The sequence below is a fragment of the Trematomus bernacchii genome, unplaced genomic scaffold (genome assembly GCF_902827165.1).
Source record: "Trematomus bernacchii unplaced genomic scaffold, fTreBer1.1, whole genome shotgun sequence".
Lineage (NCBI taxonomy): Eukaryota > Metazoa > Chordata > Actinopteri > Perciformes > Nototheniidae > Trematomus > Trematomus bernacchii.
This window is the reverse complement of record NW_022987973.1, coordinates 8,627,675-8,641,008: the sequence shown is the minus strand read 5'-3', so window position 1 is coordinate 8,641,008 and position 13,334 is coordinate 8,627,675. Positions and strand designations below refer to the sequence as shown.

Genomic DNA, 13,334 nt, shown 5'->3' with positions numbered 1-13,334 from the left:
GCAGGAAAACTGTGCAGGACATTTATGAAACATAGGGGGCAAATATTTTTAACAGCTGGCAGATTAAATGTGGAGACTTTGTGCTGCTGTTCCAAAACTCTGAAAGGCTCTTAAAAACTACACTGAAGAGGTTTGGCTGTGAAATGTTTTCTCTTAAAGTTCAACAGCAAACATTCTGAGTTAGTACACATCATGGGGGATGAAGCTGCAGTGCGTCTTTCTATCAGACCGTCTGTGTTGTCTGTGCCTGATTTGCCGTCAGACGTTATTATGACTTCATGATTCACAGCAAAGAGGTTTACTCTCTCACAGTGTCTGGGTCACAGTGCAGCTCACAATCTGCAAATAAAAAGCTTTGAGTGTGTGTTATGTGTATTGGCATGGTGTAGGCTGTGGAAACCATGTGCCTCAAAGTATTTGCACATTTATGCTTTTCATCTCATGTCATCTCTTAACATTGCCCCTTTGACTGGAACATTTTCACAAATCTGATTTGGGTCATTGCAAAGAGAAACAAGTGAACTCAAGCTTAAAAAACAGCATTTATTTTTTATGTGAAAACAACTTTCAAAGACTGTTGTAGTTCTTCACAACAAGATGTTAAAAAAATATAGGGATATGTGAGTTGCCATATGAACAGTTTCTTTTAAAAACACCATATGAAAATCTCAGTTGTCATCCATGTTTACAAAAGTCAATAGGATCCCTGAGACTCTAGAAAGTCCTTTTTGATTCTAGTTGAAAACAGCCTGTCCATCATGGTACACCCTAAACCAGTGACTCCCACACTGGGTGGCTGTCTGAGTCCTGACTGTGCAGGGAACTTAAGCCAGTGTCCGAGTCGTCGTCGTTCACACTGTGAGATTTGGACAGACCCCTGGCCTGCTCCACCCACTCGTTTTTCCTCTCCAAAGTGCTCATCATCCCCATCTTATCATCTGTCCCGAGGCTGCTGCACCCATCCTCACTGCCCGTCCCTTCATCTATGCCCAAAATGTTCACTTTCTCCAGCAAATCCCTCATCTCCTTCTCCCTCGCCCCGCAAATCTCCTGGGTCAAATCTAAATCACTCCTAATAGCTTCTAAATCCGTGTTGAGGCGCAGACCAATGTATGAACTCACATCTAGCTGTGTTCTGATCCTCTCCTCTTCCAAAAGCAGCTCGTTCTCTGGTGCTGTGAGAGCCTTGGAGCTGGGGGGGGACTGTGTGTCTTTGCTCTGCAGCTCCTCTGTCCTCCTCTGCATCCAGCTGTGGTTCAGCTCCTCCTGCATCTGCACCGTGTAGATGTCTATCAGGGCTTCCTGCTCCCACAGCTCCTCTTGTAGTCTCACCACCTCCTCACACTTCAGGACATACTCTTCAAACTTGGCCAGAGTCTCAGCTGAACACACTCTGTCTCCCTTTGTCTCAGCACCATCCACTAAATACGTGTCCTGCACATAGTTAACTCCATGTCTCTTAATTCTGTCAAAATGCACTGTTGCCTCGCACCTGTCGATGTCTGAGTCCAGCTCAGTGATCCTCTGGACCTGCTGGCGGATCGTATGATCCTGAGAAATCACAACATGGACCAAAGTTTCCATCTTTTCCGCAGATGACGCGTCTCTCTGCGCCCTCTTGTTGTTGATCTTCTCCAACTTTCTGAACGCTTTCCTGACGACCCGACGCTGTTTCTCAGGCGGGATGCCACCCATGGGAGACCGCGAGGTGCCCTTCGTGCCACAGGGGCTCTGTTTGCTGAGCACCACGCGCGCCTCTGCGCTCCGGGCTCCGTGGTTCGCCAAAGATGCCTCGTTCTTCACCAGCACGAACTTCACATTCCCCTGCTCCTCTCCCCACGCGAACCAAAGCCGGAAAATCTTGGTTTTGTTCGGTAAAATCCTCTCGAAGCCTCTCCATTTCTCCACGATGCAGTAAGACTGCGGGCATGCAGCTGTGGAGAGGCCGTGTTGAGAGTTCTGGTCCTCCAGAAGCACTTTGACAACATCAGCGCAGGTTGTGCGCTTTGACAAGCCGAAGACGAGCTTCTCCTCTCGGCAGACCCACACTGATATCTTACTCTCCTCCGGCTCCATCATGAATGTCTGCTAAACCCTATTTCTTATCAACAGAAATGAGAATTAAGTAGTTCTTAAAATAGATTTTAAATCCGCATGTCTGGAGAAAAGCGCAGCTGTGTCCATACTCATCTCCTGTTCGTGCATGCGCGCTGCGTCCCAGACGCATGAGAAGTTTCTGATGGAGCTGCGGGTTTAGAGCACCATGTGGGCGTCTGTATACTTCAGAGGCCATAATAAGGCACGATTTCGGTGTCTTTATGCTGTGCCCTCATGAGACTGCCTCTGCTGTGATCACATGACCAGGTCTCAGAAACCAGTTGCTATTTTCTTTGGCTTGTTTAGCGCGCTGAAGTTTTGGATATTTGACAGACATCCAATCCGGGTCCAGCAGCTATTTCTGCCTCCGTTTCAGAGACAGTCTGCAGTCAGAGCATCGTTAGCTCACACAGCCGAGCCTTACCTGTTTATTACAGGGTTTCACTAGTAGGGACCAACATTAAATTACTATTTGATTGACAAAATCAATGTTATTTTCAAAACCTCGGTGCCAACTTGCCCATATTGGAGAACATTCTGCTAAATATCCTTTAATTAATATGTCTTGTGTGGCACAATGTATGGCTTGCTGATGTGTCATTTTACAAGATTATTTTAATAGATGATCATTTCAGTTTTTTGTCAATAGCTTCCATGTCATGTGACTGTGACCAATCCAAACCGGATATTATTATTACTACACTTGATGCTTTTTATTGGATTTAAGTGCTTCTTCTATTTTTTTATGAACATTTAGTTTTTTTCATTCCAAGTTAAAAAAGGGTCACCACGTGACACAACACCTCCAAATCAATGCAGCATTGTATTATTACACTGGACGAGTAGTACACCTATTTTGGAAGCTATTGCAATTTATTTATTACTAATTTAGCATCATTCAACCTTTTATATAGGCAAATAAACACAACCAAGTGTATTAAAAACACATTTTTTGTCATTCAAAGTGTACTTAAGATGGTCCCTAGTGAATTTCTGGGGTATAAGAGCGTTATCACTATGGGTCAATATAAAGCTGTTTAATATTTGGATGAAATTCACAAGATACTGGGCAGTATATATACAGTAAAATAAAGTAGGCCTACTGTATAAATCCTTTTGATGCAATAATATTAATTATTCAGAAATTGGCTGTTGTGAATATTTCATTAAATTAGTGTCTCACTTAAAACCCTAAATCATGTTGTAACCTAGAATGAGCTCTTCATATCAGTACATACAGAGCGGGCCTCTTTCACAGCTGCACCGTTTGTAATTAATCTGAAGTAGCCTACGTTCTGTTTGATAAGGATGGTCTCTGAGAATCAAGGTCCTGAAAGATATCACAGTACCGTTTTCCACTCGCAGGCTTGTTACTTGTAAACGGAGGGGTGAGCGAATTATTCGAATATTCACTTGGTTGCAATCCTAACCTGCAGAGTGTGTGTTTTCAAGAATATAGAACGACTGAGAAAGCTGAGTATTAGTGCCTCAAGAGGCAGTAGGAAATATTTAAAAACAGATTTAATATATATTTTTTAAAGGATATAAAAAATGTTGTATTGACCTTTTATCTTTTGAATGCATCCGATCCAGACACAGGTTGTGATTCTTTACGTTGCAAACTAGAAAAAATGACATACTTTCAAATATTGAAAAACTGTCATCTAAGGCCAAACACTGTTTATTGCAGAGCTGCCACTTCCTGCAGGGAACACAGAGACACAAATAAACTACAGTGGAGCAGCGGTGACCTTCTGCTGGATTACACTTTACTGTTTAGTGATGTAAGTATTCAGGGTCAGTTTGCTTTTGTGGATTTATATTAGATTGTATAAATGTCACATGAAGATTATAGAAAGAATAGTTTTTTATAACTCGGTAGTGCTAAAGGAGATTGTTTGAGTGTTTAACTGATTTAGCAATATGATTTACAATAGGGAATTTTGATACATCATTCACTATATCATTAAAAAAAACTTTTATAATGATCATGGTGATCCGTTTCAAAGAAGGATTTTTTATTAAGTCTGTAGAATACCTTTTTTAGGCCGAGACTTCTCTGCAGCACCACAATATTTATTTCAGAATGACATTGTACTCGGAGTACAGGAGTTATCACTCAAACTCAATAGATGACCACATGGTGGAGCTGTGCACTCTCTTGAGTCTTCTCTTGGTCCATGGGCACTGTTGCTTTATTGAACTCTCAAGTATTTCTTCAAACATCCAGCAGGAACGATTTTGGTTTTGTGCTCTTTCACTTTTTTAGTCTGCTTTCAGTGTAAAAAGTTGCCTCTGTGAACCTTTTTTTTTTTTTAGAGCTTTTACTTCAAAACCACAGGAACATCCTGGTATAATTCCCATATTACCTTAAGGGGAGTTTTAAAATACGAGCTTTGCATTGACAACAACCAAATATTAGTTACTGATGTTGTCAGTTTGTTATCATAAAAGTTTATAGACAGCTTAATAATGGGCTAATATTTGTTTAGTTGACAAACACAATATTCTCCGATACCTGTAGATAAACAGGTCAGAATAATTATAATCACTTCATCTCTAAACTGTTTCTGCTTTCATCGATTCTGATTACACTGTACATGTTAGTGCTGTACAATATGTTATAGTTTAGTATTCATTGGTTTTCTTTACGTGTTGAAGGAAGATCATTATGCAGTTAATTTGAAATAAACAATGTCTCCCTCTGGTGATGTTTCCTGTAACTACATTAGTGTACTTAACATATATATTGTTTTACATGTGACCCAGGACCAAGGTAACACACAAATACAGGAAAAGGCTCCACCTGCTGTTGGTGGGAGGTTCCTGCAGTTTAACAGTTAAGTGGTGCCTCAGTGCACACAGTCATGTTATACTACTTTCTTAGTGACAACAAAAGAAGGCAATATATTTTTTGATTTATTTAACTCCAATATTGCATACATACAAAGTATCTAGAAAGCTACAAAATATCTACTATTGTCAAGAAGGCATCATAATGTTACGGAGCAAAGACAAGACCATATGCAGAACACAGAAACATAGCAGAGCTTCTTTCTCTCCTTCGCTCCAACACTTTACTGTCCTGAAATACGAAAAGATATCACACATCTGTACCAAGAAAAGCTAAGATATAACATTTTGTACAAAGCACCTTTTTACAAAAAAACAAGTTTGCACACAAAACCCAAACGTGTGTATGACAACTATACGTGAGCTATGTGAAAAATAACGTTAAAGCCACCATCGGAAAATGGTCATAAAACAAAAAAGGTACCAGTACCTACTCTTTCGACAGAATTACAAATAACAAGAGCTAAACTGCTGATATGTTTGTAGCATGATTCCTCGAGTCAGCTATTTAATGTGTCCATTTTATTCCAAATGGTCCACCGGGCGCCACAGAAGGCATCAGTCCTGCTGTTCTAGTGTTGAAACGACAGGTCAAAATGTACCAGCAGTACAGCAGCAACATCATAACCATGTTATTAGGCTTGCAATATACAGACAATGTCATCACAAAACCAAGTACAACTGTATACAAGTACAATAGGAAAACATCTCGATAAGTAATCAATAAATGTGAACAGATACTGGGTAAACATAAGAAAAGAAAGTCCACCGTGTCCACAGGACTGTGGCAAAACACTGAATGATTGAACTATAACTGCATCCACCAGAGACATTGTCAGCAATTATTTAGAGCTTCTTCCATTAAAATACTTTAGATGATTATATTTATTTTAATAAAAAACAGCTAATGTTTGAGTAGCTATGGTCCTTAAAGTGAAAAGTATTAACCTTGACGGCCTCGTCCACACCAGCAGTTTTGAAAAACTAGTTTCTGAAACAGCTTTCCAAAACATTCTTTTAAAATTAGTAGTGTACTGTAGAATAAGTATTAAATAAACTTTTCAGTAAGACATTTTCAAAACTTGTGTCTAACCTTCGTCGACATCACGGCTGTTTCTGCAAGGGGACATTATGTTTCTGTGTTTTTTCACAGGAGAAACAATCATACTTCCAAAAACCTTTTTAAAAACACTTGAACCTGCAAGTGTGCACGAAGCAAACAGCTGTGGTGTCGACATCCTGCATGCAGTCAGCAGCTGTACGTTATCAGCAAAGAAATAGGTTTTCTTTAAATACATCAGTTGTGAAATCAATTAATGTGATAGAAATGAATATATCCTTTATTTTTTTACCACTACCCAGATCTCCTCCTGCTGTCATCACAGTCCTTTAAAAAGGCAAAGCGGTGATTGGTTTCACTTATGTCTCATTTTTTGGTCTAGCAACATTTAATTTGTAATTTCTCTTAGATTTTTTTGAAGTAGGACATTTTAAACCAAAGGCACTTCCTTGCTACCATGCAGCACAGGACAAAAGATCGACTGTATCTCGGTATTTTTGGTCTTCTACGACGGGAAAGGCAGTCAGTCTGTGTTTTATATAGATCTTGTAAAAAGGCTGATAACTATCAAACCTGTATTTCTAGGAGTGTACCAATTATAAGAAAACAATTTCTCAGGATGTGAAGATGTACCAAGGAATATATGGCGGTGAGTTATTTTTGTTTAATCCACAAACTGATTTCAGACTTAAAAGCAAAAGGTAATGTCAGAGTGTATTCTAAGGCACTGTACATCTACACTTTGGCAGATAGTATTGTGGATTTCTTACGCAAACATATAGAGTCTTTAATCACAGTTTAAGTGGCATCTTTTGGAGTCGTCACAGCTATAACATGTTTAAGGCTCGGGATCGGCGTAGGCCACAGAAACATGGGAACATAGTGTGAACCTGAAGGCAGCACCACTCTGGCTGGGAGTCTTTACACTGCGATCCCAGAGGGGAACGATATTTGAACTGAACGACTTGGACCTTGCCTTATATCACCAAAGCAAGTCCAGGAAAGGGTACAAAGTGCTTTTGGACAAGATGATACTTTTTGAGTACTTTCACCTGTCTAAAACCTAAAAACTCTCCTATTTGTTGTCTCAGAGAAAATAAATGTTTGCAGCACAGAGATGCTTAGCATTGTGAGACAGTTTAAGACTTCTTTTAGCAGATGCAGGCTAATGTTTGTAGTATGTTCACAGTGCATTCATTCTGTTGTTAGTGTCTAAGACTTGGAGTGCTTCATGGAGATACATGTACTACTGAAAGCAGAGTTTTTTTTTAAAGAAATACCTGTAATTCTGTAATATTTGCAACTACTTGTTACAACTGTCTATGTGCTAATGTATGTTGTGTCAGTATAGTTTCTTTGGGAAATCTATTAGCTGTGGCTGCATGTCTGTATATCTACAGTATGTACGCTCACAAATGATGAACTACAGACACACTAAACACACTCAAACAAATTACACAGACCACATCCGGCCACTCAAAGAAAAGGCCAGCATCCTTTTTTTTCTTAGTTTACGCAACAAAGTAGAAGAAGACGACAAACACATTTCCATTTACTAAATTAATCTAGTAAATTCTTTAAAAACGGCCACATTTATACCCAACAGAGACCAAGATAACATTTTAAGAGAGAATTCCCGCATTTAAACAAAACAACTGTACCGCAATTCACAGCTGCAGTCAAATAACAAACACTTTAAATTAAAACACATTTATAACAACTGACTTCACCCGATACCATGACCAAAAAGCATTGTAGGTGTGACTTTCAGGTAGAGGCACTGCCACTTGATTGACGTTGGTAAATCCATGAAAAGAGAGGGGGAGGGGGGGGGCTCGGAGCCTCTCAATCCTTTACCAGTCTGTAGATGTGATGCTGGGCGCCGTGCTCGCTGTTTGAAACTTCAAACACACACGCCATGCAGAGCAGCGTCTCCTGAGTGTCCCTGTTCGTCACCACCTGCAACACAACGCACAATTTAAGGACTTAATACAATTTCAAAACTCAGCAAAAGCTCAGGGTCCTGTTTTCTGATTTCAATCTTGGAAGTTTACAACGTTTTTGTATTTTTTTTTTATGGGTTTTTCTTTCAAAAGTTGAATCCTTATACGTTTTCCCTGAACAGGACAAAAGGGTCTTTGGTGCTTAAAATAATACTAAATACACTTTAAAGTAACTAGTAATTGTTACATATGCATGCCTCACTGGGCATACAATGTAAATGTTTTCTATTAATAATCATTCATGACGAATATGTAGCGCATGTGCATCAGCGTTTAACAGCTGTTAGTTATTGGGTGGACGTCACTTTTATTAAGTAAACTTAATTTAATTTAGTGGCTCTTCAAGACATTACATTTGAAGATTACCTATCAATTTTGTATAAGAGCAGTAGTCATAATCAGAGTACAGAAATATAACCTGAAATAAAACCACACTGAAATGTGTCATTTTTGGTTCCTCCTGCAGATTTTCTGAATGGCAATAGCTATTAAAAACCAAACGGGAGTTGCTGATTAATCTACGACCATCCTCTAACATGGTGCTTTTGGGGAACACGTCTTAAGGTAGGGATGTTCAGCCGTGGTTGCTATTTTACATGTAAAGATCTCTGCCTGTCTCTTTTTTTTGTTGTTGCGGTCTTAGAAGTGCTGAATGACACTAAGACCCCATGTGAGGGCTAATAACGGGGGTTCCTGCCACCTCTTATCCTCCCTTTCCCCCTGCAGATAATGAGCCTCTTCACACTGTGTTTCATCCCCTGAGGAATGAGAGCAATGTAAGACCAGCGAGAGGAAGCCTTCCCAAGGCCCTGCGGACCCCCACCCCCCACCTGGAGCCACCAACACACCCTGACAGCAAAGAGAAGGAGAAGAATGGGATCCCGCCCCCTGAGGTCAGCGGGGTGATTACCAATAAGATAGTGAAGTTCTCCAGCACGCTGTTCATCATATATTTCTCTGGCAGATGTTTCAGTTTATGGATGAAGTTGATCATGTATTCACACATGGGAGACCGGCTTATCCGGTACACAAAACGTCCGTTCTCAAACCGCGCATATTCAGTCTGAAGAAAAAGAGGAAAACAATTGATTAATTATACAGAATGTTTTAAAACCTAAACTCCACACAGTTGTACTGTCGGTACTCAGTAAGTCACAGCCGTTGTTCTGTAGGAAATGAACAGATTTGTTTCCGTACCTCTACTTTCTCAACCACCTGCTTTCCAAAAGAGCAGACCTTTGTTGAACACGTTATGGTCATGTTCTCCGAGCTCTCGTACTGACTCGAGACTCCGTAGAAAGATCCGGTTTCATCCTGAATGTTGCAGTTCAGGTCAGCCTGGGAGCCGGAGAAAAAATAGAGCATTTAGTTACAAGAATTATTTATAATTTACAGGAATAAACCACACATAAATGGTAAAAAGAGGTAAATGCAATGTATTCAAATAGTAAAATAAAAAATTGTAGGGAGTGGCAAGTGACAAATATTCTTTTATTGCCATTTCATACAACATGTAAGAAGAGTAAGCTAAGAAGTTAAGTAAAAAAAGAATAAGTGATGAGCCAGCACTCAAATGTAACTTATTAAGGAATTATGTGTACAGTATGAACTACATCCTTATTTCATCACAATGCAACCGTATATCTGCAGTTCACAACAAACCTTTGTGTAAGGACATTATTTGAGTGGGGAACAACCATCAAAACCATTGATTATCATAAAGATCTCAGAAATACATGTTAAGTCCCATAAATGTGAATTACCTGTAACACAGCCAATGAAACTTTGAAAATAATCATCTGTGAGCAATTAACCCCATGCAGAACAAAATCTGATCAATATTTAAAAATAAATAAACGAAAATAATGTTTTAGATCCTTGACCAAAATATATTAGTTTTACTTTTGAAAATGAAAATAATAAACTTGTCAGCGCTCTCTGGTGTACAAACTAAGTCATGTACAGAAAATGTATGTACGATTTTTGACTACATAATTGTAAGTGTTAATGCAATGGTTGTTGCATGTCATGTGGGGAACTATAAAAAAAAAAAGGAAAGCTGAAACAGCACCGTTCTAAGAATATCTGAGAACTGCAGCAATAACAGAGTTGTGTTTCTGATCACTTGCTGGAATGAGGTCTCTTTTAGTTCTGATTTTGGTCTTGAACAGCTCCATATTTCTTGAATACTTACATGAGAGACAACATATAAAGGTTAGTGTTTAGTTCTGTATACAATAGGTATGTAGTGTAATATTGAACATTTGTTTTTGGCCTTTTTGGAGTAAGTCAACATTTGGTTTAACTGCTGTACAAAAATGTGTATGTTTTTAGTCCCCTTCTTAATCAAGAGTTGTTGAAATGAACATGCAAATCGCACATCAAATAAGAATATCTCAAGTACATCATGTAAATGTGTCCCTTTTGGAAGCGAGATTCTAAAGAGGATTAAATGAAGCTGCGACTGATATACAAGGTGGAACTGGCCTGCTCCCGGAGGGCAGCCTTTCTCTGCCCTGCACATCCTGTTCATTAGGGATACAAAAAGAGGAGACGTCCTCCTAAAACATTCTCCTCCTTCATTAAGCAGAGCAGTTATACATTCATTATTGTGCAGATTCTGTCTTTCATTTGAAATGTAGATTGGTCGGTCACTTCAAAAGAAATTTGAGGGGACTTGGTCCAAGTGCATACGCTCCTACTTTGTTGGCTGCCGCTAGTTAGCATTTTGCATCAGGGAGGAAATACATGCAATGTTTAAACAGTCATTAGGAGTGCAACCAGGGCGCTCCATTGTTTGGAGATATTACATTGAATTAGCGAGAGCTTTGATCAAACGCTCTCCTGCTATGCAAGTCCAAATATAGCAAAGTGCATTCTGCAAACATTAAGAGAGCAATCTTCTCTGTGTAGACTGATTACAGCCAATCACTGAAGACAGACCTGATTCTGCCATCTAACATGTCACAATGAGATTATTACTGATGTGTGTTAAATGTAGTTCAGCTGTTACACTGCCTCACACTCACCCAGAATTTTATTAGGAAGAAGGAATTCTGAGGACCTTTTCCGTACAGCTCCTTCAGTCCTCCTTTCTTTTCTGGGAATTTGTCATAAATCTGACGAATGTCCACCGACTCCAGCAGGGCGTCACTGTAGGAATGATTTGTCTGTCCGATATGTACAAATAGGTGCTTGTTGTACTGAAAAGAAACATACATTGTATTAGAAACATACTTAAAAAATATGGGGCTATTTAAAAATGAACATGATTTCATTAATATCCAGAGAATCATCAACACAAAAGGTTCTGAAACACAATCCACCTATGGCAAGTGGGAACTAAAATGTGATTGTAACAATAAACCCTCATGTTGATAACCCTAGGCAACATGGCTTTTTATTTAGCTCTTAGGTTGTATGGTGTACACATTAGGAAACGGCATTCTGCACCAGTGAAGCCAAAAACAAACCGATCTGCTCTTTAGTATAAACCCCAGCTGGGAATGCCAGACTGCTTCACACTAATTCTATACACCTTTATTTCATTTTTTTATATAAAGACAAGAAAGCCGGATAAAACACAAATCTCCATCTTTCTGACCAAGATAGATCTAACTCTTCACTCACATAAAAAGCAATATTTCTGCATCAAAGGCAACTACAATCAAACTAAATTGCCAATATGGAATGAAAGGTAAGTGCTTTACCTAAAGAAGATATTAATTTGTTCTACTCAGTCAACAGACAATATTTGGATTTCCTTTCACAAAGTGAATACAAATGAAGGTCTGTTAGACCTCCAACCCACGATATGAGCCAGAAGCGGATCACAGGATAACATTTTCACAGGTTTGTTGCCCTCGTCGTGACTGTTTGGATCTCTTGTCATGTGGCGCTGCGCTTCAGTCTAAAAGCTCACAGAGCAGCCTCTTCAATGTGCCTTTAGGGTAAAGGCAACCATTTCAGGCATTAAGCTGAATGGAAGATTTATGGCTGTTGCCATGCGGCATTGATACAACCACAAAGTGCTTAGCATAATGTAAAGAAATATAAAAACATTGCTTAAGAAACCAAGAAATGTGAGACGTGAAGGAGCTGATTTGAGTGTGGATCGTCTTGCTGAGTCTGCGGCATAAATACATTTGTAGCAAGCCTTGTAGGAACTGATTAATAAACAGTCCCTCATTATTTCTGCAGGTTTTCAGCTGTGTGTCCCTGCAGGCCAGGCTTCGCCCCTCTCGGCTTGTTTTGGCCTCCTCTCAGCCTGGGAAACTGTCCCAGTGTATTCATAGAGGAGGACTGGAGGATAAGAGGTAGGAATGAACGCCATGAGATAGGGATATTTCATGCTCTGGGATAATGCTTCACTCACTGGGTCTTGGTCTCTCTGTTGCTCTAGGAAAGCGGAGAACTCCACCAGATGGAGTTTGGATGTACCGATGGAGCGCCCCTGCCATGCTGGTGCTGTGGGAGCTGGAGCTGATGTGGGCTCGTAACCTGCAGAAACACCAGAATAATAATAATACAATACAATAGGGCTTTATTGGCAGGACCACATTTTAAACATAGTATTGCCAAAGCATTCCGGACAAGGCGTTATAACAGAAAAAAAAAAAAACACTAAACATTAATGTAATAAGATGTGTCCTGTCGTTGGGATGCTTTACAGCAGAAGCAGGAGAACAAATAAACTCCTGCTTTATCAAAGATCTTGTTTGAGACGTTTCAAGGACATGCATGTTTTTTTACTGACAACATTCCCGTTTACTTCAAACAAATAAGCAAAAAAGCAATTCAGAAACTTTAGAAACGATATGAATTAAATCGTTTTCTCATGTCACATACAAATAAATATTGATGAATCATACTTATGTACGTTTCACAATATTTATTTGTATTCCCATTGTCTCAATGAGACAGATGGTTTGCTTTCCGACTTTAAAGAGAAAGCATCTGTTTACTTTTAGACAGGATTGTCCACTTACAATCAATCCTAATTCACAAAAAATGAATAAGAATAAATGAGTGGTCTGTGCATGTTTTTTGATTTATATTTTGGGTCCGTTTTTTAATCAGGTAAATGCTTACTTGAAATGGTTGTTGTGACTGGCTGGATGGGATAGGCTTGCTGAGTGAAAGGCTTTATACTGGAACAGAGAAAGACCCAGCGTTAGGGGTAAAAAAAAAACATTATTAAAACACACTATATTGAATTTGATGCCTAAAGAGTTTTTAGTGTACATTTTAAGTTTAAGAACAATACTTACTCTTGTGAGGATCCTGGTTGACCAGCTGATATCATACCCTGCCATAACTGG

General features: G+C 39.4%; 2 protein-coding genes across 8 annotated transcripts in view; both read right to left on the bottom strand.

The window, feature by feature from the left end:
* Positions 1–601: 601 nt before the first annotated feature.
* rassf10b (Ras association domain family member 10b) lies at positions 602–2,173 on the bottom strand. The gene has a single exon (XM_034116282.1). It carries the CDS (start codon positions 2,077–2,079, stop codon positions 769–771), a length of 1,311 nt encoding a protein of 436 aa, XP_033972173.1. The 5' UTR covers positions 2,080–2,173; the 3' UTR covers positions 602–768.
* A 2,825-nt stretch (positions 2,174–4,998) lies between these two features.
* Positions 4,999–13,334, bottom strand: part of tead1b (TEA domain family member 1b) — a 39,410-nt gene continuing 31,074 nt past the window's right edge. For all 7 annotated transcript variants that reach the window (XM_034116274.1, XM_034116275.1, XM_034116276.1 and 4 more), the window contains 7 exons: positions 13,284–13,330; positions 13,105–13,163; positions 12,389–12,513; positions 11,043–11,216; positions 9,211–9,351; positions 8,924–9,076; positions 4,999–7,969 (listed from right to left, as the gene is read on the bottom strand). In XM_034116274.1, coding sequence (XP_033972165.1) covers positions 7,856–7,969; positions 8,924–9,076; positions 9,211–9,351; positions 11,043–11,216; positions 12,389–12,513; positions 13,105–13,163; positions 13,284–13,330 — 813 coding nt within the window. In that variant the 3' untranslated portion in view covers positions 4,999–7,855. The remainder of the gene's footprint in view (positions 7,970–8,923; positions 9,077–9,210; positions 9,352–11,042; positions 11,217–12,388; positions 12,514–13,104; positions 13,164–13,283; positions 13,331–13,334) is intronic.

Excerpts from the sequence above, each read along its gene's own strand:
- rassf10b (XM_034116282.1), bottom strand. The coding sequence starts at position 2,079 with ATGATGGAGCCGGAGGAGAGTAAGATATCAGTGTGGGTCTGCCGAGAG.